Below are 27248 nucleotides of genomic sequence, written 5' to 3'. Positions count from 1 at the left end.
AAAATGTTAAAGATGACAATATTAACAAAACAATGTTAACAAAAATGTTAAACAATTAGTACCCAGCAATTCCATTCCTAGGTATATGCCCAAGAAAAATGAAAATACACACCCCTGCAAAACTTGTACATGATTGTTCATAACAGCATTATTCATAATAGTAAAAAAGTGAAAATAACCCAAATGTCTATCAATTGATAGATGGCTAAATAAAATGTGGTATGTATTCATACAATGTCATATTATTCAGCCATAAAAAGGAATAGTGATATTTCCTACAACCTGGATGAACCTTGAAAACATTATGTTTGGTGAAAGAAGCCAGTCACAAATAAGCACATACTGTATAACTATATGTATATGAAATGTTCACAATAGGCAAATCTATTGCCTATTCCCTATGGCTGCCAGGGAGAGGGTTGAAGGGAAATAGGAAGTCACTGTTAATAGATACAAGGCCTCTCTTTGGGATGATGAAAATGTTCTAAAATTGTGATGATGGTTGCACAACTGAATATACTAAAAACTGTACACCTAATTGGATGAATTGAATATGTAAACTAAATCTCAATAAAGCTGTTCAACAATTAAAATTTTGAAAAATGCCAGAAAAAAAGTTTCCAGGTTTTAAATAACTTTAGAATCTAAGATTTAAAATTAAATCTTTATAATCTCTGAGAAATGAATCTATTTGGCTAACCTGCATAGATTAAATTCTATGCAGGTTAGAAAAATCTGTTGAAGATGACAGCTTAAGAGTTATAACCACATTCATCTGGGTGACTGGGGCAAGGTCTCTCCCTTCTGTCTTATTGGCAATCGCTGTCTTAGAAAAATAATTACTCTCAATAAATCATTTATCCTTTAACATTTTATTTCTGAAAGTATTATTTTTTGCACATAGAAAAATATTTTATGATATACTTAGAGTGGTTAATTCTGAGATACAGAGTACAGCTAATATAAGTTTTCCTCATATAGCTTGTTCCATCTCATATTTTTCTGAAACGATTTTTTTCACTTAACGTTAAAATTTTAACTTATGTATTCATACTTTAGAAATACAACGCAGTTATTGGTGAAGCATGAGAAATAATGAATTAAGGAAATAAGGTAAAGAATTTAGGCAATTTTATTGTTGGGTTCTTTGATAAAAGTTTTTTTTTTTTTTTTTTTTTTAAATAAGTTCAAGGGCACACGTGCAGGTTATATAGGTAAACTCATGTCACAGGGGCTTGTTGTACACATTATTTCACCACCCAGGTATTAAGCCTAGTACCCGTTAAGGGGAGGGATCCTCTCCCTCCCTTCCACCCTCCACCCTCCACCCTCCAATAAGCATCAATGTTTGTTGTTCCCCTCTATGTGTACGTGTGTTCAAATGAGATGAAAAAAAAAAGTTAATGAAAAATGTATCTTTTTTCCTACCAAAGAAAAAGTTAATGAAAAATGTATCTTTTTTCCTACCAAAAAAGGTAATTTTGCTGATGTTGTTAGGGTTCATTTTTTAAAAACACAACTGTTAATAAATCATTAAAGTATACTTATTCCGGCTATCAGCTTTCTATACTTTCTCACAGTTCTAAAATCAAAAATATCAAGTGCATTAAAAGAAAGCATTATAAAATACAATAATTCAAAATATAAATTTCAAAAAGACACAACTATAGAAAAAGTAAACCAAACCTTTGTTTTGGCTCCTGTATGATCAATTTCCTCTTCTGGGGTGTGTTCCGCATGACATTTTTGTTGCCCTCCTTCTTCTTGGTCAACCTGCATTTTATCCTAGAAAGAAAATACATAACTGATAATATATGCAGTGTCTTTTTTTTTTGTTTTAAAAATGTAAACTGCATCTTAGAGTTCAAGCTTGTTTTGAAATGTAAAATGTAGAAACAGTTAAGTAGAAGCTCATTTTTCAAACGAGAATTGCTACAAATAAACAGATTAACAGGTAAGTAAAGTGGAAAGATCTATTTGATGCTATGGGATAAATCTTGTTTGATTTGTCTATGGCTAAGTAATTGCAAAATACATGGAAAATTGTTCTCAATTCAAATTTACAAATAAAGATTCACAAAAGCTTACAAAAAAAAAGAGAACACTCAAGGGTTGGGGGCTAGGGGAGGGATAGCATTAGGAGAAATACCTAATGTAGATGACGGGTTGACAGGTGCAGCAAAGCACCATGGCACGTGTATACCTATGTAACAAACCCGCATGTTCTGCACATATATCCCAGAACTTAAAGTTATAATAAAAATAAATAAAAAAGAGAACATTCAACTTGATATGAAAAATGTTTATAAATAACACAAGAAAATAAAATGAAAAAGATACAAAATCTATGAATTACACAAATACAATACCATATCTTTAAATTGTAAAATGTAAAATAATTAGAAATACCCACTCTGAGTTTTGATATAAATTAATGAAAATTAATCAAATTAATCAAAACTCAAAGTGGGTGTTTCTAAATTATTAAAAGGTACACTTTTAAGATTTTTTTCTTTTTATGTCTAAAAACCAAACTTTCTTTTTTTTTTTTTTTTTTTGAGACGGAGTCTCGCTCTGTCGCCCAGGCTGGAGTGCAGTGGCCGGATCTCAGCTCACTGCAAGCTCCGCCTCCCGGGTTTACGCCATTCTCCTGCCTCAGCCTCCCGAGTAGCTGGGACTACAGGCGCCCGCCACCGCGCCCGGCTAGTTTTTTGTACTATTTAGTAGAGACGGGGTTTCACCGTGTTCGCCAGGATGGTCTCGATCTCTTGACCTCGTGATCCGCCCGTCTCGGCCTCCCAAAGTGCTGGGATTACAGGCTTGAGCCACCGCGCCCGGCCAAAAACCAAACTTTCTACCAATAAAATCTCCAAAATGAACTCTCCACTTGGCAAATAATCCCATATATATAATAGATTTTTTTTTGGTCACCTTCTTTTTTTTTTTGAGACGGAGTCTCGCTCTGTCACCCAGGCTGGAGTGCAGTGGCCGGATCTCAGCTCACTGCAAGCTCCGCCTCCCGGGTTTACACCATTCTCCTGCCTCAGCCTCCCGAGTAGCTGGGACTACAGGCGCCTGCCACCTCGTCCGGCTAGTTTTTTGCATTTTTTTTAGTAGAGACGGGGTTTCACCGTGCACCGTGTTAGCCAGGATGGTCTCGATCTCCTGACCTCGTGATCTGCCCGTCTCGGCCTCCCAAAGTGCTGGGATTACAGGCTTGAGCCACCGCGCCCGGCCTTTTGGTCACCTTCTTAATCCTATCTGTCACCATCCTCCTGAAGAAAGCTTGAAATGTAGGAATCAGCATAATTTAGGTCTTCAACTACATCTAGAATTAAGCAAATCTGTAATACCCAGAAAGCTATCTTGAATAAAAGTTTATTTCTGCCAAAGAGGAGCTAATTTTTTTTTTTTTTTTTTGTAGTTAAAAGGTCAATTATTCTTTGGGAGGCTGAGGCAGGCGGATCACGAGGTCAGGAGTTTGAGACCAGCCTGACCAACATGGTGAAACCCCTACTAAAAATACAAAATACTAAAAATACAAAAATTAGCCGGGCGTGGTGGTGTGTGCCTGTAATCCCAGCTACTCAGGAGGCTGAGACAGGAGAATTGCTTGAACCTGGGAGGTGGAGGTTACAGTGAGCTGAGATCGTGCCACTGCACTCCAGCCTGGGTGACAGAGCAAGACTTCGTCTCAAAAAAAAGAAAAAAGAAATCAATTATTTCTGATATTTCAACTGCCCTCCCCCACCTTACAACCTCCCCAACCCTGTTGATAGGTAAGATAAGTGAAAAAAGTGATAAAGTGTTGAGTTATTAACTCTAACTTTTGTATTACTCAGAAAAAAATGCTAAAGGTCACAATGCCTTATCACTTAGAATTTTTATATTTATTGAAAGAGCTCTTCTATTGTTTATATATTTGTATCTCTCATAGAGAAAAGGAAAATAAACCAGATTAAGTAGTTATTTCTAAAATTTCTTCACATTCAGAATCCAACTCTTCTGAATCACTTAATCCAGCTGTTAATGTATATTTCTATACAATATCATTCTATGTGTCATCAGGAGTATAAATGACCCAGCATTTGTTTAAAAGTTGCTCTAATATGGTCTCTAGTGTTTTCTTATAAGTCACTAATACCTATTCTACAAGACTTATGACTGTATCTTTATCACAACCTGTTTTCGAACAACCAGGACTCATATTCCTTCCTTGAATGCTCCTTAAATGGTTTGTTCACTAAAATGTCAAGAGGTTGCCAACTTCCTAGTCATGCCACTAGGAATTTCAACCGAGTTAACAGACGCACAGGTGATGAGAAGTATCTCATGACTATTGCGATGGTCAACAGCAAATATAAGATGTTATCATTTGCAAGACTCATTAAGATACATTTAAAAGCAGAAAATTACACATCTTAAAATGGATATGAAATGCTAATAAACTGTTAATTCTTTGAAATGATTTAAAAATGTTTATAGAAATATTATCAATAGTGGGATAATTAATGGAAGTGCCTCTAGACTCTGGCTTCCCTGACAGATTTTAAACTCCATGAGAGTTGAAACCATCTTTCTGTTTGCTGCTATGGCCAAGCATACATTTTAGGTACTCACAGCTATTTGTTAAATAAACATAAAGCACTTAAGAAACAAATCTAGATACTATCATGAAGTATAAGGTTTTACCCGATTTGTCGCTTGATTTGCCCTCTCAATTTCACTTTTTTTTTCCGGCTATTCCCCCATTCTCCACACCTATATCCTATACACCAACAACTCTTCTATTTGTTACAACAACAAAAATGAAGGCCTTCCTGTCTCAGTACCTTTCTATTTGTTATTCACTCTGCCCGGACAACTATCTACCTACTCCTTACCCTTAAACTGCCTTTTGCATCCTTCAGACTAGCTTACCTGTTTCTTTCTAAGTGGTTTCCTCATCACTATCACGTAATTCCCACTACACATCCCATTTCCTTTATGTTTATATGCTATCTTTTTGCTTCATGCCTGTCCTCTCCCACTAGACTGTAGGTTACAGATGGGCGGCAACCTTTTCAATCTTGTTTAATCACTGTATCCCTAGTGCACAGAAGAGTCCTGGCTACACATAATCAAATATTTTGAATTAAACAAATAAATAGAAGTAGATAAAGAACCCAAATGGTTAACAATTGGGAAACAGTTAAACTGTGGTACATTAGTAAGATGAATAGCATATAGTTTCTTTGATCCCTGGGTTTTGTGATATAGTTTTAAGATGTGATAATTTTTCTTTTTTTTGAGGACTGTGTTGTCCAGGATGGACTCAAACTCTGGCCCCAGCGTCCTGAGTAGCTGTAACTATAGGCACAAACCAAAGTACCCGGGGCTTGATGTAGCAATTTTTTAGTAAGTACCTGGAGCCTGATGTGGTAATTTCTTAGTAAGTACCCAGGGCTTGACGTGGTAATTTAATATGCCCCTGTATTAAATTATACCTACAAGAGAGGGGTCAATTTTCTCACACATCATTATATTGAAGTCAGCAAGCTCTATTGTGATTTTTCAGGAAAATCAATGCTATTTTAATTTTGAATTAGAAAATAACACATATAAAATAATCTTTCACAAACTGACCCTCATAGGAAAAAAAAGGCTCCTGCTGATGTTCACTGGTTTATGTCTGGGCCTCTTTATCTACCTCGGAGCCAGCAATACCATCAACTAGGATAGAGTAAAAAGAAGAACTTATTATCTTATTATTCCCCACCCCTTGAAATTTAAACAATTAGCTTCCAGAGTCTTTGAATTGGTTTACTTTTTTGAGGGGAAGGGGAGACTACTTTATAATGGTATTTAAGTCTTTAAACTTCCAAATACAGAATTAAAGACAAAAATCCTAGAGAGAACCATTAAGAAAGTGCACAGGCCGGGCGTGGTGGTTCACACCTGTAATCCCAGCACTGTGGGGGGTAGAGGCTGGCGGATCACAAGGTCAGGAATTTGAGACCAGCCTGACCAACATGGTGAAATCCTATCTCTACTAAAAACACAAAAATTAGCCAGGCGTGGTGGCGTGTGCCTGTAATCCCAGCTACTAGAAGGGTGAGACAGGAGAACTGCTTGAATCTGGGAGGTGGAGGTTGCAATGAGCCGAGATTGCACCACTGCACTCCACCCTGGGCGACAGAGTGAGACTCCGTCTCAAAAAAACAAAAAAGAAAAAAAGAAAAAAGTCTACAGAATATTTTCAACACAGTGTATTCAGCATCATCACTTTTATTAGCAAGGAAAAGAAAATAAATTACAATTTATTCAATATTTATTATATTAGCTGTGGTAGAGATTTAAAAGATTTAGGCTGGACATGGTGGCTCAAAAAAAAAAAAACATACATGAATGTGCTCACCAACAATGACAAGTATATGATCTGTGTTAGTTACCTTTTTCTTTTGATTACATACATTGTAAAAGAAATATTAAGGAACACATCACCTATCCAGAAAGTCCTTGTATGGGAACCTCAACTGCCGGCAAATGTTCTAGCAAGCCAAAAACTATCATAAGCAGGTAAGTCTCTGAGTAACCAAAGCAGAGGTCATAAATCCATGCACTTTATTCACATGTGAACCCACTTAGTTCACATACAGAAATCATCCTTTAAAGTTTGGTTAATTGAATTTCCAGCTCACAAACAGAAGCAGCAAATAAGAAATGCCAGGGGAAGTACAAGATGGGTGCCATACTATTCTTGTTGTATTTTCAGTTCTTAGGATTCACTAATATTATATAAAGAAAATTAAAGGTTTCAGCAGAAATACTTAAAAAAAGATAAACGAGCCGGGTGCGGTGGCTCACGCCTATACCCCCAGCACTTTGGGAGGCTGAGGTGGGTGGATCACGAGGTCAGGAGATCGAGACCATCCTGGCAAACACAGTGAAACCCCATCTCCACTAAAAATACAAAAAAATTAGCCAGGTGTAGTGGCACATGCCTGTAGTCCCAGCTACTTGGGAGTCTGAGGCAGGAGAATTGCTTGAACCCATGAGGCAGAGGTTGCAGTGGGCCGATCGTGTCACAGCACTCCAGCCTGGGCGACAGAGCGAGATTCTGTCTCAAAAAAAAAAACCAAAAAAACACAAAGATAAATGATTATAAACACCTGGTCTTAGAAGGCATACAAAGCACCTCCAATTTCAGTAAAAATAAATTTTAATGGATTAAATTTACATATCTAAGTTATTGTGGATTATAATTTGAAATATTAACTTTTCACCCTTATGTTAATTTATGAAAAACTATCTTCACTAACAGATAAAGACATTTCCTCTTCCTCAATTCAAATAAGAAAGCGATTACAAAATGATACATGGAAAGAGTGAAAGAAAAAACCATAGTCCTTAAATGAAGTAGTTTAAAGGGCTAGTGGTTGAATTCTGATCAATTTGGAAGAAAGATGCATAGTAATTATTAATAAAAACAAAAAGCAACCTTAAAAAAAGGGAGAAACTGTCTTAAAATAGGACAAAAGAAAATCTAGGGCAGATTTCCAATTGTAATTAACAAATGCCATTAAAAATAATGCACAAAAGTAATTCATGAGGAGCGCACATAAAAAGATGAAAACGTTGTGTAATTAAATACAATAAAGTTCTCCTAAGATTCCTTCATCTATAATATCCCCACAGTAAATTCAGTGTCACTCTTTGATAAAGAAAAAATTTAAAAATCTGTACTTTAACATTACTGAATGTACAGCACATTCCTCTGTTTAACTGTCTCAGATGTCCCCCAAATAAACCCTGAAACATTCTTTATTAAGCATGTATTTTCAATCTAAAAAGAATGTATAGTTCAAAATTTATCATTCTGAAGTGGTTTATCTGTAAGCTAAAAATCTAGCCATAATAAAATACATGTTTTAATGGAAGTTAAGAACGTAGGAAAGAACTCCAGATTCACACGCTCCATGTAATACTATGAAAGATGCACCAAACTCTTAAAAAGTATATTACAACGTGAAAGATGTAAAGTATTGAAAATAGTATTCCTTAATGCTTTTATCAAAAGACTTTACACTGATTCCCACAGCAGAAAATCAAAGCAAAACCTCAGACAGTAATGTATTCAACTATTAAAGTCCCAATTACGATTAAGATATACCGTATATACTATCTATTACAAGAACATTGAGAAAGAATTTCTACATACCATATTATCTTTGTTTTCATTTTTAAATGAAGTTTCTGTCTCCATTGGAGCATCACTGTGATCCCCTTCCAAATTTTGCTTCTCAATTACTGATGCGCTAGCCACACTGAAGATTCCATGGATGTTAACACGAACTTTAACCTTCACTTTGGAACTATCACCATCAGACTGTGGAAAAACATTCTGAATAGTGAAGCTCCCTTAAGGAAAAAAGAACTCCAATCAGTACGTGAGCCTCAGATTAACTTATTCAATTCATTGAATAATTTGGCTATCATCTTTAAGATGTTGGCAAATAATCATGTTGGCAATAATTATGATCATATCCTGATTGATCACTATGGGGCAGGTACTTCCCCCAGATTATCTTTTATAAACCATAACAAACCTGTTATTAAGTCTCAGGAAGCTTAAGTAACCTGCCCAAAATCATGGAAGTAGGAAAAAAAAAAAAAAAAAAAGAAAGCATTGGGAATTTAACCATGGACAATTTGATTCAAAGGCAGTAAGTTATCTTATAATACTGCTACTCTAAAACCAAAATAACAAAATTCAAATTCTGAATTTGAAAACAAAATAGATATTCCCTTTTTTGATATAAGCTTTACAAATCATAACCATCTTGGTAATTCATAAACAAAGCAATTCCAATTTTTTAATTTTTTCTATAGCAAAATACCTGCAGAGATTATTATCAATGCTTTAAGAAATCTACTGATGTTTTATTTCTCTAAAGAAATCTCATATATATATTATCTACAGTAGAAGAGAGAATATTAGGCAGTAAAATCAGGTAGTAAAAAACTTGGATGACTTTTTTATGGGTTAAATTTTGCCCCCCACCTGCTCCCACACTGTGCTTAGTACCTCAGAACATGACTATGTGTGTTTTGTTTTGAGACGCAGTTTCACTCTGTCACCCAGACGGTAGTGCAGTGGCATGATCATAGGTCACTGCAGCCTCAAACTCCCAGGCTCAAGCAATCCTCCCACCTCAGCCTTCAAGTAGCAGGGACTACAGGTGCACGCTACCACGTCTAGCTAATTTTTCTGATTTTTAGTACAGATTAGGTCTCACTATGTTGCCCAGGGTGGTCTTGAACGCGTGGGCTCAAGCAATCCCCCTGCTCAGCCTTCCAAAGTGCTAGGATTACAGGCATGAGCCACCATGCTCAGACTGTGACTGTATTTGGAGATACCTTGACTTCAGACTTCTAATCTTCAGAACTGAGACAACAAATTTCTACTGTTTAAGCCACCTAGCGTGTGGTACTTTGTTATAGCAGCCCTAGCAAACTAATATAATGTTCAATAATTTTACTGCTTTATACAATATCCTTGAAATATTTATAATATTTGTGCTGTCCCCTTCTTAGTCTATAAAGCAGCACATAGACAAAAATATAAAACTTGAAAATCCTTTTAAATGTTATAAAATAATTTCATTTTATATCTTCTGAAAAGATCACTCAGTTAAAATGGATACTACAATCTCCTATTCTCACTTTCCTTTTTTTTCTATTATTTTTAATTGCATTTAGTCACATCATTTATAAGGGAATATGTTTATAGAAGATGGTTAAGACTGGTTAGTGATTTATTCTTGGGGTTTGCTTTAAAATGAGAAAGGGGGAAGTAGTTATGAGTTCACAAAGAATATTTCAGGATGATACAGGTTGACTGTAAACTCAAAAGGGACACTGACACCAATCCTATAAACGGCAAATATGGATGTAACTGATTTAAGCCTATTGGTTCATTTTTAAAAAGTACTCTTCTTTCTTTAAAGTTAAGTACTATAAATGATTCTTGAAAATCTACTGTGGGCATGATATATTCAGTCAAACTTGCTAGGGGTTGGGGAATGTTTTTGTGACTATCCAATTCAGAGCATGATTGAGAGTTAAAACAGTATTACAAAAAGTAACAGTCATGGTACATAATCAATTCCTTGGACGATACAGCTTCCACAGCTCTCATCATCCTGGTTACCCTTCTTTCCGCTTTCACTTGCACACTCCTTTAACAAACAAAAAACATCAAAGTTCACCAAAATTCTTAAAGTCACAGTTCATCTAGCACTGAACGATAGTAGCTTTGGCATTTGATATTACAAAATCACTTTTCCATCACAAATATTTTCTTCATTCTGGATCAAGGCGAGGTAAACAAGAACAATCAGGTTCCCAGATGCAGAGTCTTGAATTATGAAGTATCCAAATGAATGTGCATGAGCATGCTGAAAGCTGCCTTCTGCTGGGCTGCAATATACTGCTGCTCAGCGTGATCCTGGAAGTCCTTAAAAGAGGGTCTCGAGAGTGCAATGCTAGCTCCAGGATGATTTGTTGAAGACTGGTTCTGCATAAGTAGTTTTCTTTTCTCTTTGTCCAGTTCTGCCAAGATTGCAACTTGTTTTGAAAACCTTGTCCTGAAGAGTTTGCTGCACTTTTCCTATTGTATTTCAATTATGTCCAGTGGCAACTGGTCAGCACTTCACAATCACCTGGGACGTGAGAACACCGGGACCACCTCACCTTCCAATCGCCCTCACTTTCATATTAATCCAGTAATAGTCATTCTAATTGTTGCCAGTGAACATAAAGTTTAAAATTAGAACATACAGTCTGTCTGGCAGCACAATTTCAATCTACTGATTAAAGTTAAGTTTTTCAGTAAAAAATAATTATTCCACAAACCTTTCAGGACAGTTACAGAGCATTTTATTTTTATAGAGGGAGTCTCGCTGTGTCGACAAGGCTGGAGTGCAGTGGTGCAATCTCAACTCACTGCAGTCTCTGCCTCCTGGGTTTGTGCAATTCTCCTGCCTCAGCCTCCCAAGTAGCTAAGATTACAGGTGTTTGCCACCACACCCGGCTAATTTTTGCAAAGCATTTTAAATACAGAAGTAAAAATGAATTAGAAATATAGCTGTCCCCTCAGTATCTACTGAGGATTGGTCCTGGGTCTCTCTGAGGATGCAAGAACCTTGTACACATAGTTTTGCATGTGAGTGAAATGGGGTCTCACTATATTACCCAGGCTAGTCTTCAACTCCTGGGCTCAAGCAATCCTCTGGTAGTCAAGTCCCTTATTAAAAAAATGACATAGCGCCTCCGCTGTTGATACCCAGGCAAACAGGGTCTGGAGTGGACCTCAAGCAAACTCCAACAGACCTGCAGCTGAGGGTCCTGACTGTTAGAAGGAAAACTAACAAACAGAAAGGACACCTACACCAAAACCCCATCAGTACGTCACCATCATCAAAGACCAAAGGCAGATAAAACCACAAAGATGGGGAAAAAGCAGGGCAGAAAAGCTGGAAATTCAAAAAATCAGAGCGCATCTCCCCCTCCAAAGGAACGCAGCTAATCGCCAGCAATGGAACAAAGCTGGACAGAGAATGACTTTGACGAATTGACAGAAGAAGGCTTCAGTCAATCAAACTTCTCAGAGCTAAAGGAGGAACTACGTACCCAGTGCAAAGAAACTAAAAACCTTGAAAAAAGAATGGATGAATGGACAACTAGAATAATCAATGCAGAGAAGACCATAAATGAACTGACGGAGATGAAAACCATGACACGAGAACTACGTGACAAATGTACAAGCTTCAGTAACCGACTCGATCAACTGGAAGAAAGAGTATCAGCGATTGAAGATCAAACGAATGAAATGAAGCGAGAAGAGAAATGTAGAGAAAAAAGAGTAAAAAGAAATGAACAAAGCCTCCAAGAAATACGGTATTATGTGAAAAGACCAAATCTACGTCTGATTGGTATGCCTGAAAGTGATGTGGAAAATGGAACCAAGTTGGAAAACACTCTGCAGGATATCATCCAGGAGAACTTCCCCAACCTAGCAAGGCAAGCCAACATTCAAATTCAGGAAATACAGAGAACGTCACAAAAGATACTCCTCGAGAAGAACAACTCCAAGACACATAACTGTCAGATTCAACAAAGTTGAAATGAAGGAAAAAATGTTAAGGGCAGCCAGAGAGAAAGGTCAGGTTACACACAAAGGGAAGCCCATCAGACTAACAGTAGATTTCTCGGCAGAAACTCTACAAGCCAGAAGAGAGTGGGAGCCAATATTCAACATTCTTAAAAGAATTTTCAACCCAGAATTTCATATCTAGTTAAACTAAGTTTCATAAGTGAAGGAGAAATAAAATCCTTTACAGACAAGCAAATGCTTAGAGATTCTGTCACCACCAGGCCTGCCCTACAAGAGATCCTGAAGGAAGCACTAAACATGGAAAGGAACAACCGATTCCAACCACTGCAAAAACATGCCAAAATGTAAAGACCATCCATGCTAGATAGAAACTGCATCAACTAACGAGCAAAATAACCACCTAATACCATAATGACAGGATCAAGTTCACACATAACAATATTAACCTTAAATGTAAACGGACTAAATGGTCCAATTAAAAGACATAGACTGGCAAATTGGATAAAGAGTCAAGACCCATCAGTTTGCTGTATTCAGGAGACCCATCTCACATGCAGAGACACACACAGGCTCAAAATAACGGGATGGAGGAAGACCTACCAAGCAAATGGAAAACAAAAAAAAAAAAGCAGGGGTTGCAATCTGAGTCTCTGATAAAACAGACTTTAAATCATCAAACATCAAAAGAGACAAAGAAGGCCATTACATAATGGTAAAGGGATCAATTCATCAGGAAGAGCTAACTATCCTAAATATATATGCACCCAATACAGGAGAACCCAGATTCATAAAACAAGTCCTTAGAGACTTACAAAGAGACTTAGACTCCCATACAATAATAATGGGAGACTTTAATGCCCCACTGTTAACATTAGACAAATCAATGAGACAGAAAGTTAACAAGGATATCCAGGAATTGAACACAACTCTGCACCAAGCAGACCTAATAGACATCTACAGAACTCTCCACCCTAAATCAACAGAATATACATTCTTTTCAGCACTACATCACACTTACTCCAAAATTGACCACATAGTTGGAAGTAAAGCACTCCTCAGCAAATGTAAAAGAACAGAAATTAAACTGTCTCTCAGACGACAGTGCAATCAAACTAGAACTCAGGACTAAGAAACTCAATCAAAACCACTCAACTACATGGAAACTGAACAACCTGCTCCTGAATGACTAGTGGGTACATAACGAAATGAAGGCAGAAATAAAGATATTCTTTGAAACCAATGAAAACAAAGATACAACATACCAGAATCTCTGGGAAACATTTAAAGCAGTGTGTAGAGGGAAATTTATAGCACTAAATGCCCACAAGAGTAAGCAGGAAAGATCTAAAACTGACACCCTAACATCACAATTAAAAGACTATAGAAGCAAGAGCAAACACATTCAAAAGCTAGTAGAAGGCAAGAATTAACTAAGATCAGAGCAGAACTGAAGGAGATAGAGACACAAAAAACCCTCCAAAAAATCAATGAATCCACGAGCTGGTTTTTTGAAACGATTAACAAAATTGATAGAGCACTAGCAAGACTAATAAAGAAAAGAGAGAAGAATTAAATAGACGCAATAAAAAATGATAAAGGGGATATCACCACCGATCCCACAGAAATACAAACTACCATCAGAGAATACTATAAACACCTCTACACAAATAAACTAGAAAACCTAGAAGAAATGGATAAATTCCTGGACACTTACACTCTCCCAAGACTAAACCAGGAAGAAGTTGAATCCCTAAATAGACCAACAGCAGGCTCTGAAATTGAGGCAATAATTAATAGCCTACCAACCAAAAAAAAGTCCAGGACCAGATGGATTCACAGCCGAGTTCTACCAGAGGTACAAGGAGGAGCTGGTATCATTCCTTCTGAAACTATTCCAATCAATAGAAAAGGAGGGAATCCTCCCTTACTCATTTTATGCGGCCAACATCATCCTGATACCAAAGCCTGGCAGAGACACAACAAAAAAAGAGAATTTTAGACCAATATCCCTGATGAACATTGATGCAAAAATCCTCAATAAAATACTGGCAAACCAAATCCAGCAGCACATCAAAAAGCTTATCCACCATGATCAAGTGGGCTTCATCCCTGGGATGCAAGGCTGGCTCAACATACGCAAAGCAATAAACGTAATCCAGCATATAAAAAGAATCAAAGACAAAAACCACATGATTATCTCAATAGATGCAGAAAAGGCCTTGGACAAAATTCAACAGTCCTTCATGCTAAAAACTCTCATTTGGTATTGACGGGACATTTCTCAAAATAATAAGAGCTATTTATGACAAACCCACAGCCAATATCATGCTGAATGGGCAAAAACTGGAAGCATTCCCTTTGAAAACTGGCACAAAATAGGGATGCCATCTCTCACCACTCCTATTCAACATAGTGTTGGAAGTTCTGGCTAGGGCAATTAGGCAAGAGAAAGAAACAAAGGGTATTCAGTTAGGAAAAGAAGAAGTCAAATTGTCCCTGTTTGCAGATGACATGACTGTACATTTAGAAAACCCCATCGTCTCAGGCCAAAAATCTCCTTAAGCTGATAAGCAACTTCAGCAAAGTCTCAGGATACAAAATTAATGTGCAAAAATCACAAGCATTCTTATAAACCAGTAACAGACAGAGAGCCATATCATGAATGAACTCCCATTCACAATAGCTTCAAAGAGAATAAAATACCTAGGAATCCAACTTACAAGGGATGTAAAGGATCTCTTCAAGGAGAACTACAAACCACTGCTCAGTGAAATAAAAGAAGACACAAACAAATGGAAGAATATACCATGCTCATGGATAGGAAGAATCAATATCGTGAAAATGGCCATACTACCCAAGGTAATTTATAGATTCAATGCCATCCCCATTAAGCTACCAATGAGTTTCTTCACAGAATTGGAAAAAACTGCTTTAAAGTTCATATGGAACCAAAAAAGAGCCTGCATTTCCAAGACAATCCTAAGTCAAAAGAACAAAGCTGGAGGCATCACACTACCTGACTTCAAAGTATACTACAAGGCTACAGTAACCAAAACAGCATGGTACTGGTACCAAAACAGAGATATAGACCAATGGAACAGAACAGAGCCCTCAGAAGTAACACCATACATCTATAGCCATCTGATCTTTGACAAACCTGACAAAAACAAGAAATGGGGAAAGGATTTCTTATTTAATAAATGGTGCTGGGAAAATTGGCTAGCCATAGTAGAAAGCTGAAACTGGATCCTTTCCTTACTCCTTATACAAAAATTAATTCAAGATGGATTAGAGACTTAAATGTTAGACCTAAAACCATAAAAACTATAGAAGAAAACCTAGGTAAGACCATTCAGGACACAGGCATGGGCAAGGACTTCATGTCTAAAACACCAAAAGCAACGGCAACAAAAGCCAAAATTGACAAATGGGATCTAATTAAACTAAAGAGCTTCTGCACAGCAAAAGAAACTACCATCAGAGTGAACAGGTAACCTACAGAATGGGAGAAGATTTTTGCAATCTACTCATCTGACAAAGGGCTAATATCCAGAACCTATAAAGAACTCAAACAAATTTACAAGAAAAAAACAACCCCATCAAAAAGTGGGCAAAGGATATGAACAGACACTTCTCAAAAGAAGACATTCACACAGCCAACAGACACATGAAAAAATGCTCAGCATCACTGGCCATCAGAGAAATGCAAATCAAAGCCACAATGAGATACCATCTTACACCAGTTAGAATGGCAATCATTAAAAAGTCAAGAAACAACAGGTGCTGGAGAGGATGTGGAGAAATAGGAACACTTTTACACTGTTGGTGGGACTGTAAACTAGTTCAACCATTGTGGAAAACAGTTTGGTGATTCCTCAAGGATCTAGAACTAGAAATACCATTTGACCCATCCATCCCATTACTGGGTATATACCGAAAGGATTATAAACCATGCTGCTATAAAGACACGTGCATACTTATGTTTATTGCAGCACTCCTCACAATAGCAAAGACTTGGAATCAACCCAAATGTCCATCAGTGACAGACTGAATTAAGAAAATGTAGCACATACACACCTTGGAATACTATGCAGCCATAAAAAGGATGAGTTTGTGTCCTTTGTAGGGACATGGATGCAGCTGGAAACCATCATTCTCAGCAAACTATCGCAAGAACAGAAAACCAAACATCGCATGTTCTCACTCATAGGTAGGAATTGAACAATGAGATCACTTGGACACAAGAAGGGGAACATCACACACCGGCGCCGGGGGGAGGGATAGCATTAGGAGACATACCTAATGTAAATGACGAGTTAATGGGTGCAGCACACCAACACGGCACATGTATACATATGTAACAAACCTGCACGTTGTGCACAAGTACCCTAGAACTTAAAGTATAATTAAAAAAAAAAGACACAGTATTTTGCGTATAACCTACATACGACCTCCCAAATACTCTTAAGTCTATATCATCTCTAGATTAATTATGATACCTAATACAAAATAAATGGTATGTCAGTAGTTGTTATATGTAGTAGTGGAATAATGACAAGACAAAAAAGTCTAGACATGTTCAGTACAGGCACTTGGTTTTTCCCTAATATTGGCTGAATCTACAGATGCCAAACTCATGAATACTGATGGCCGACTGTCATAAACCCTGCTGTCATTATAGAAATAAACTGAGCACTACAAATGCACATTTTAAAAAAGAGTATAAATATCTTTCTTTAAAAGTACAGTACTGGCTTAACTGAAATGTCTATTTGTTTCCTTGATTCTAAAATAACACATTATGTATAAAAGGCCAAAATGTTATCGAAAACTTTTTTTTTTCTCTTACCAATTCTTGCATCAGGATAAGGCACTTCATGTAAATTAGTATAAAATGCTTCTAGTTCAAATGGTTCCTTCTTGTGGAAAGTAATGACTTTTGAGAATGGGGCAGGATGGTTCTTACAGAAAACTTCACATTCCCTAAAATGGAGTGGGAAAGACACTCACTTAGAAACAAATAGAAAGTTGCCTATGAACCTATTTACTGAATCCATTTCATTCTTAATCCATTAGCAGCAACTGCAAAAATCTCTGCACAAATAAAAAGAGAAAACAATTATTGATTTTGTTCTAAACATGCATTGTGACAGATTTATGGCTCAAAGTTTTCATGATGTCTATCATAGTAACAGACAACTGTATACTATTAAAAAAAGAAAAATTACCTAAGAATATGTATATTTTAAAGTCAATGTGTAGGGTTTTTTTCCCTCACATCTGAGGGCCAAGTCCTACCCATTAACTTCTAAAATACTTGCCACCTATTACCCTTGTAATTCTGGCTACCTTTAATAGAAACTTTTGTTTGCAAATAATTTTAAACCTACAGAAAGGTGCAAAATTAAAAATAGGACAAGGAACACTTGTATATCTTTTACCTAGATTTGCAACTTTACTCCATTTGTTTCATCATCTGAGTGTACACACTTTCTGTGTATATTTTTCCTGAACCAACTGAGGGTTATACATACATTATGGTCCTTTACCCCTAAAAACGTCAGTGTGCATCCTAATAGGGATATTCTCTGATGCTGAACTATTCATATTTCAATTTTTGTTTTCAGTTGATATAACAATGTCCTTTGCAGTACTTTACCCCACCAAAACAGGGAGTTTTTAAAACCTACATAGCAATTCCTATTCTTAAATCATTTAACAGAAACAGTTTATGACTATTTGTTATAGTGGCCCAGAAACCAATCTTTAATACTATATTATCATCCTATTACTGTAAATTTGCAAGATTTTAAAATCTTGAATCCTTAAACCTCTTACTCTATCCTAGTTTTCAAGAAACTACCAACACCTTCTACTTTCTTATTGTAGTCATTAGGCTATATTTACTTTTCAATTTAGCTCCCCCATATGTTTTCTCACAATTTTTTTCTGGATCACTTATACCTTGAAACTGAAATTAAATTTTATAGAATAATAATTCTTGCCTCAAAATTGACATTATCTGGGGCAGACAGGCGAAAAAATATTTAAAAAGAAAAAACTGACATTAACATATGCCATTAAAATCCTTTACAAGACATTCAGATAAGGCTGATAATTCGTATTTTTGAAATGTATACAAAAATCTCGTTTTCTTGGGGGTACTTATGTATAGCACACAGAACAAAATTTAAAAAATAACTTCAAAATGTAAACACACCATTATTCATTGTACAAGCTATACTTCTGAAAAGCAGGCAAGTAAAATGTTTGAAATATAAATTTTGATTCTGGTAGGAAAGCAGGCTACCTAAATCCTGGGCAGTTCATGGAAAAAAATGTAAACGTTAACACAAGCATGAAAATATTGTAGCTTATGACAGACAAAAACATTAATAATAGAGTACTTTTTTTAAAAAATATCTTCATGTTCAATTGAAAGTACAGGAGAAAATGAGCTAAAATAGGCAATCTCATGAAAATTAATATGAATATAAACCGGTATCCTTTTAGTGAACAATTTGCCAATATTACTCAAAATAATGTGCATATTCTTTGGCTCAACAATTCCATTCCTACACTGTTATCTTACAGATACACCACGCACAACTGAACAAGGGTATGTGCACAAGGATGTTCTTACTAGCACTGTTTAAAATAGCAAAAATATGACTTAATACTGTAGTGGTTAAATTTATTATGGCACATACAACTATTGAAAAAACAGTTGCTGTGTGTTGACATGGAAAAAATAAAACACAATATAATTTAAAAAGCTAAATTGCACTAGAGATTTATAGATAATTCTATATGTACTTAAAAAGTGTATGATTTATTTATGGATAGTCAAAGAAAATGAGTGGACAGATAAACTAGCTGTTAAAAATGTTTATGTCTGTAAAATGGGCTAAGAGAGAATATGACAAATGCAGGTCTTTTTTATACTTCTATACTGTGATTTATTTGAAAATGAGCCTTGCTTTACTTTTATAAAAAACACAAATTTAAAAATATGCCCAATTATGATTTATAGGTGATATATCATTTTTATATTCTTTTTTATCTAATACATTATTTAAAAGTATTTGGCAGAATTTTAAGAAGTGTAAATTTCTCTAATTTAGAAAAGTAGGTTTAACTGGTTAAAGATTTACGACAAGCTCTAATCAAGGTTTTAAAAATAACTTACCCAGTTCCATCTTCAAAAGAGGTCTTCCACCTTAATGTAATTGAATAGGGAACAAGGTCTGTTATGGAAAATTCACGCACTTTAAATGCTGGTGAGAGAATCGCACACTGAAAATAAGATACATACCATATTTAAATCAACAAATATAAAACATACCCTAGATTACTCTGATTGAACTGCTTAAGAGTCCTCCTATTACAATTGTTACATTTTAAAAGTTACTGGTTTTTGGCAATGAGAAGTGAAAATTTAAAAGGGCCTGAGTACTCTTTATGTGACCTTACAAAAATTAACAACGTCTTTACTCTAAAGGGATTTTAAATGGGCAGACTGCAAGAATTTGTAAAATTAATATTCTTTCAGTGTCGTTACAGACACACTGTCCTATTATAGCTTAAAAATATAAATGGGAAAGACGTAATACTTATTTATCAGAAATAACTTCAATTTACTTTAGCTTATTGATAAGTGGAATGGAACAGGTAACATTAAAAGGTCCCTTTGGATCTATCACTCATTTCTGGCAAAATACATACTCTACAAAATAAAATAACAATTATACCTGTAATGCACATCCTCTTGCAACAGCTTCATCAGCATTTAATGTGGTACTTATGTCTTTAAGAAAGAATTTAGTGATTTGTTCTTTCACTGCAGGAATTCGTGTTGCTCCTCCTACAATTTCTATACTACTAATGTCTTCCCGTTGTAAGTCTGGAAAATTTTTTTAATTGAGAAAAATGATAGTCTTTAAAAATCTCAACAGAAGGCTTTGTCAAGTACTTTTTTAAAAAGTGGATTGACTTTTTACTTGTCAGAAAATAAAAGGAAAGAAAAATGCAATTTTTAGAAATAGATAACATTTAATAAATATTTATGTGACAGGCAATGCACTTGGTCCAACTTGGTACAGATGAGAGAGTGGCAATAGAAGCACTTCATGGGTTTTAAAGGATCTCTTCAGAGTCCTTCAATTTTCTTATTTCTACCTCCTAAATCCCTATAGAAGATATTTTTGATTACCAAAATCCTTATGAAAAAGCAATCATGTCCCCATTTCTACATAAATTTCATTTTAGAATCATCTATAGTTTATAAACACTTCCAAATAGAACTAGCATGAGTCTTTTTGTTGTTGCTTTCATTTTGTGTTTTTTGTTTTTTTTTTGAGACAGAGTCTCACTCTGTTGCCCAGGCTGGAGTGCAGTAGGGCAATCTCAGCTCACTGCAACCTCCGCCTCCCAGGTTCAAGTGATTCTCTGGCCTCACTCTCCTGAATAGCTGGGGTTACAGGTGTGCACCACCATGCCTGGCTAATTTTTGGAATTTTAATAGAGATGGGGTTTCACCATGTTGGCCAGGCTGGTCTTGAACTCCTGACCTCAGGTGATCCACCCACCTCAGCCTCCCAAAGTCTTGGGATTACAGGCATGATCCACCATGCTTGGCCAGAACTAGCATGAGATTTATGATATAAACCATAAAAAGAGCCAGGAAGAATTCCTATAAACCCAGAATTATAGTGCCTTACTCTTATGAATAATGAGTTATAATCTTCTCCTCTAAAATGAGAAATATAAATCTTTTTAAATAACAAAGTTTATTCTTTTAACATTATCTACCCCTGCTAAGTAGGCAATATTATGGTACAGTTTTGATAGTCCAGTAATTTCCACTTACTAGCTTGGTCCATTACTGCTTTTAAAGGTGGTTCAACCCTGGCCAAAAGGGAAGCACACAGTTGTTCAAATTGAGCCCTGTGAGAAAATAAAATAAAATTAATTATTCTGGGCTTAAAAGTTGAACATATCTTCTAAAACAACAAAAAAATCAGATATGATCTAAACATTATAAAATAAGTAAACACTTTTCAAACTAAAAACATACATGGTACCTGTTCATTTTACTAGAAACATCAAGGTCATTCATGAAACACTCAATGTTCAATGGAAGATCTGATGCATTTGCACTCATTAGCTTCTTTAGTTTTTCACATTCCTGATATAAACGCAACAAGGCCCGAGAGTTTTCTTTCACATTTATCTTATATTTGGTCTTGAACTCATCACAGAAGTAGTCTACTAAAGCCTCATCAAAGTTCCTGCCACCCAAATATGGATCAAAGGTAGTAGCCAAGACCTGTTTAATCGAAAAAGCAGAACTGTGTTTTCAGAATTATAGATTCTTCCAAAAAAAAAAAAAAAAAAAAGAAAAACCTCTAAAATAAAAAAGTTTAAAAATAAAAACGACTCTAAAAAAACTTATCCAATCACAGGGGTGCTGAATGTGGAATCAGAGTTAAATTATCACTTACATTTAGCCAATGTATTCCCTTATTCTGAATTTTCTACTTTATAGTTACAGATCTATGTATGATAATTAAAAGAATTCTAATTCAGAAATAACTGAATTACAACAACTAAAGCCTCATTATCTCACTCACTTGGTTCTACAACAGCACTGAAAAGACAGACCTAAACCAAGTTTAAGAGAGCAAAGAAACAGTCCTAAGCATATAAACGAGAACAAAACATCCAAGAAAAGCAGATTCAAAGATTAAATATAAAATACCATAATTGGTCAATTTACAGATCAGAAATTAGGCCTTCTGACTATCACAAAACAAAAACAAAAACAAAAAACAAAAAACACAACCAAAAACTAACCAACAGAAAAAACCAGGTAACAATTTAACCAGCTAGTTGAGCAACAGGCTTCCCAGCAGAAGGGAGTCACATAAATTCAACACGATAGTTCTTGAAAACATGGGACCAAACATCTAGGCTCTCTCCCTAGGGTAAAATGACTACTTACAACAGTCACTAATAAAGAATTCTACTGTTGGTGTGGTTTTGCAGCTCTTTCTTTACAAGGTAGGTGGTGGGGTGGTAGTATGGTGGTAAATATCACAGGAGCATATGAGTGCAATCTGCGTGGAATGTTGCCCCACAGACTAGCATGGAGAATCCATGTATGGACCTCTCATGGAGTCTAGTATTACCCAAAATTAAATGCAAAATTATCTTGGTATATTACTAGTACAAGTGTGTATTTTGGGAAGAAGGGCTATAGCCTTGATCAGATTTTCAAAGGGGTCTGTGATCTACAAATCGTATTTCACTACAAAGTTACCTACTAAAAAGGGAGGAAAAAAAACGTTCGTTTTAAAGAAAGTCAATATGTAAGACTAAACGCCAAGGATTAAGTCAATTTATACTGAACATTACCCTATATTCAGTCTGAGTCATTTCCCTTTAATTTTTTGATTACAAAGATGTTATTATAGTAATACAAATTAAAACAGAATACTTTTGCAGTGTTGCAGTTTATCTCCTAAGTAAACTCTACTCTGCACATACTAGAGAGAGACCGTAAGTCTGGACAAAAGAATCAATGTAAAAATGATTATAAATCCTAATTTGTAAGAAGCACATAGAAATAAAATTATGATTAGAATGCTTGGATAGAAAGGTTTCTATAGTCAATGGGAATCATTTTAGAAAATGCTTCCTGTAATTATATTTATGGATAATTTATGCTCCCTGATAGATGACTTCATTAATAACCTAACAATAGAAACAACAATAAAAATAGCTAATATATATTACAGCAGCTACCCTATGCCAGGCATTCCAAGAATTTTGTACACATTAACTCATTTTGTCCTGAAAAATTTTATGAGATAGTTACTATTGTTGTTCTCAGATAAACAAACTTAAGATTTAGGGAGATTAAGTAACTTGCTTGAAGTCATAAAGGGGCAGAGCCAGGATTCAAACCCAGCTATTATGGCTCTTTAGTCTGTGTTCTTAATATATGTAAATATAACAACCCATGTATTTATACTTACTTTAAGTTTTCCTTTGTTAAAAGCACAAACCGAGACCTGATAGGCAGAATGTCCCATATCAATAAATACTACATTTCTTGGTTTCTCATCTAATGGGGGAAGATCCTGTTTATAAATTCCATATGCCAGTGCAACTGTATAAGAACAAAGAATTATGTTAATTCTAGCAGAGTAATTACTTGGAAAACAAGAAATGTCACTTTGATACTGTACTTTAACATGCAGTACAGTAATACATATTATCTTCAAAGTAAATTAACTTTTCACAATTTGGTTAATAATGTTTTAACTTTACTTTTTCCTTACTCAACTACAACTCTGTAATAGTAAAGATCTGTAAAGCCATTAAGACATTTAACCTCTGCCAAAAAGTTGTACTACAAAGTAACAAGCTTATAAGAATCAGTACATACACATACACACACGTATTTATATGTATATATAATTTTTTTAAAGAGACTGTGTGTAGCTCTGCCTCACAGGCTAAAGTGCAGTAGTATGATGATAGCTCACTGCAGCTTTGAACTCCCAGGCTCAAGCAATCCTCTTGCCTCAGAGTTAAAAAAAAAAAAATACTTTGTTATTAATTAGAAAACACTGTAACAGTATTTTGCTTATAGTGATTTTCAAATTGCAAAGTGATTACCTGCAGTAGTTTCATTCATCAGCCTTAAACAATTTAAGCCTGCAACCTGGGCTGCAGCCATCACAGATCGTCTCTCGGCATCAGTGAAAAAGCTAGGAATCTAGTATTTAAAAACAACAGTTAAGTATAATGTTTTACTTAAACATTTTGTCAACTGAAAAATATAAAATAATTACCCTAAAACTTATGTACAGTTTAAGGCAAAAAATGATGTTCTAACTAAAGAGGAAAAATACTAGTGTTTTATTTTTTAAGTTTGACAATTTCTATGCCGTAAAGATCTGACCTAAAGTATGAATACTAATTTAAAGTAAGGTAATATGGCAGGGTTGCCTAAGTTTTGTTAATCTAAATATTTCCTGTGTTAGTCCGATCTATTAAAAATATATTTGCTCATCTTTCATAATAAAAAACTGAAAACTCAAGAGTCTGAAAATGAGATTATAGAAATATATTATGGTATATCCATATAATGGAATCCTATGTAGCTGTTACAAAGAATCAGGTAGATCTGAATTGTTAAGGAATTCTATCTTTATTGTGTTAAAAAGGGCACGTATAACATTACTTCATTATTGTGTGTATATACACCCAACCAGGAGAATATAGTTCCAACTGTTTAAAACAATTATATTTCAAAGGAGGGGAACTATATTGTAGGGAACTTGTGATAAATATGAATTTCCTTTAAAAACCACCAAATAACATTAAAAAATATACATACATACACACACACACACATATACATGTATATATAATTTTTTTTTTTTTTGAAAGAGACTGTGTCTAGCTCTGCCTCACAGGCTGAAGTGCAGTGGTACAATCATAGTTCACTGCAGCTTTAAACTCCTGGGCTCAAGCAATCCTTTCGCTTCAGCCTCCTGAGTAGCTGGGACTACAGGTGTGTGCCACCATGCCTGGCTAATTAAAAAAAAAAAAAAAACTGTACAAACGGGTCTCACTATGGTTGCCCGGGGTGTTCTCCAACTCCTGGCCTCAAGCAATCCTCCTGCTTTGGTCTCCCAAAGTACTGGGGTTATAGACTAAGCTGCTATGCCCAGCCCATTAAATACATCTCTATTTAAAAATTAAACTCAGTCCTAAAATGTATAAAGATGTATATATGTATAAACCCTAGTTTTATCAAACTAAGAATTATTTTAATTTGGCATATAGACCAATTTCTAAAAAGCTATTAAGTGTATTTACATATAAAATAACTTGGGATCTTCCAGTTTTAAGTTTCAAATAAGTAGCTTCCTTTAATTTCATTGTTTTATGAATTTAGACATTTCATTGAACAGATTAACAACAGGAAAAGAATTTAAATTTTGCTCAATAAACTTGCTTATCTGATTTGGTATTATCCTCCTGACAAAAATCTAAGTTATAATGCATGGTTCATTTAATATTCATTGAGCACTTACAAACCAGGTACTTTCTAGCTATCAGGAAAATAGTGCACAAACCAGACAAAATACTTGTCCCTGTAGAGCTTACAATGGATCTACTGCACCAACCACAAAGTTAATAATGGTCAAAAGTTTGTATTACTCTGTTCTGACATGTATTTCTGACACAAAAGTAAAAGCAAGTATAATTAAATAGAAATGGATTTGAATTTAAGATGAATCTTTAAAATTTGTATGATTCTAATATATCCTTTCAAGTGGCAGTAAAACAATTATGAGCATGGGCTTGGGAATTAACTATCCGGCTCTAACACTGTATTAGTTAGCTGTGCTGATTTTGGGCAAGTTATTTGACATCTCAGTATCCCAATTTTTGAATCTGTAAAAGTAGGGTTAATAATATCCCTACCTCATAGATTGCTTCTGAGATTAAATGGGTTAAAATGCCAATAAATAGTGCCTGGTCAATGGTAAACTCTATTATTTGCTATTACTAAATGGCTAGAAAATAAAATATTAAGCTCTAATATTTTTCTCCCATTAAAAAATTCCAAATGCCTATGGAAAAAAATTGATTACTAAACTCACTGAAAAGTTCATAATCTGATTCTGTTTTTCTGATGACATGAGACTCCTGAACTTTTGTAGTCAAGTTTAATAGTAGGAATTTATCAATTTAGTTAACATGTAGGTAAAGAACCAGTTGAGGATGTTTAATGGGACCTCAAGAGATAAGACAGGGTAAATAATTTAAATGTTTTGTTAAGAATCCTTAAAGAATTTTTTTCCCCCGATACACAACCTCAAATTCCCAACTAGAAATTTTCAACCTTTGCTATAAAATGTTAAGGTCCTTACAGGTGGGAAGTTAACTGCTATCTGAGAAGATTCTTAGGGATAAATCCCAGATAGCAGCAGTCACTAGTTACATAACAGTTTTTCAAAAGTCACTGCTCATCATAACTGATTTTATGGGAAATTCAATCCTAAACTTTAGCAAGTAAGGCAATTTTTTTAAAAAAGAAAGTCAAATGGATTTAGGTTATTTACTGGATAAGGGCAGAAAGTGTAAGGGAAGAAAAATCTTTCAATATTACATTAATACACTGAAAAATATAATTCAAGGGTATTCATTACTGAAGTAAAACTTACTGAAATCACACAGTCAGCCACTGGTTTCTTCAAAGCATTTTCTGAAGTCTCTTTAAGCTTGGCTAACAGCATTCCAGTAACTTGCTCAATTGCAAAAGGTCTTTCTTCTTCTAAGTACCGCACCTAACACCAAAAGTTGGGAAATTTATTAAGAATGATTTGCTTATCCAACAAATATTTAGTGAGTATCTAACTCTATATGTGATACATACAACATGAAAAAAGACACCCTTGCTCAAGGAAGTTTTATTCCAGAAAGATTGCCATTTTAGAATCATGATCCCATGAAAAACAGTGACTATGTCATTTCTGAGGTTGTAGTACCTCACAGACAGTATTATAACCAAAGTATTTTCAAAAGTATAGTCTCTACCCTCTCAGATCCCGACTTCCCACAAAAACAATTTTTATCATTCATTTTCCAAGTGTGACACAGCAAACAATGAAAAAGGAAAAGATCAAATAATCTTTCTTTTGAAAGTCAGAACTCTCCCTGGGTTTAAAATAAAAGCTTCAGTCATACAGTTTTGGGAAAAGGAAATGAGAACATCATTCTTTCAAGCAGCACAATGTGTTTATGTATATGAGTATGTATAAATATGTATATCAAATGACATAAGATTTACTTTGAATCAGACCTAAAATTGATAAGCATTTGTTTCCAAACCTATTTACAAGTTAAGTTCAAAAACAAGTCTTATGCCAAATTACTGCCTTTAAACCAGGTGTGCAGAAAGAAATCAAGCACACAGAAATAAGGGAAAATGAATCATAGTCTCAGTCTGACTACTGGAGGCATGATCATACAGTATTCTTTTGTATAAGAACATTCTATGTAATCC

General features: G+C 35.2%; 1 protein-coding gene and 1 pseudogene across 3 annotated transcripts in view; both read right to left on the bottom strand.

Annotated features, from left to right (window-relative positions):
* Positions 1-27248, bottom strand: part of HSPA4L (heat shock protein family A (Hsp70) member 4 like) — a 57252-nt gene that overhangs the window by 14239 nt on the left and 15765 nt on the right. For 2 of the 3 annotated variants that reach the window (XM_025386252.1, XM_025386253.1), the window contains 10 exons: positions 26407-26529; positions 23843-23942; positions 23197-23330; positions 21241-21485; positions 21027-21103; positions 19909-20060; positions 19347-19453; positions 17007-17140; positions 8201-8400; positions 1687-1785 (listed from right to left, as the gene is read on the bottom strand). In XM_025386252.1, coding sequence (XP_025242037.1) covers positions 1687-1785; positions 8201-8400; positions 17007-17140; positions 19347-19453; positions 19909-20060; positions 21027-21103; positions 21241-21485; positions 23197-23330; positions 23843-23942; positions 26407-26529 — 1371 coding nt within the window. The remainder of the gene's footprint in view (positions 1-1686; positions 1786-8200; positions 8401-17006; positions 17141-19346; positions 19454-19908; positions 20061-21026; positions 21104-21240; positions 21486-23196; positions 23331-23842; positions 23943-26406; positions 26530-27248) is intronic. The other variant, XM_025386254.1, reaches the window with a different exon arrangement.
* Positions 10345-10757, bottom strand: LOC112625173 (annotated as a pseudogene).

Source organism: Theropithecus gelada, chromosome 5 (genome assembly GCF_003255815.1).
Source record: "Theropithecus gelada isolate Dixy chromosome 5, Tgel_1.0, whole genome shotgun sequence".
NCBI classification, from domain to species: Eukaryota; Metazoa; Chordata; class Mammalia; order Primates; family Cercopithecidae; genus Theropithecus; species Theropithecus gelada.
This window is presented reverse-complemented; position numbering and strand designations above follow the sequence as displayed.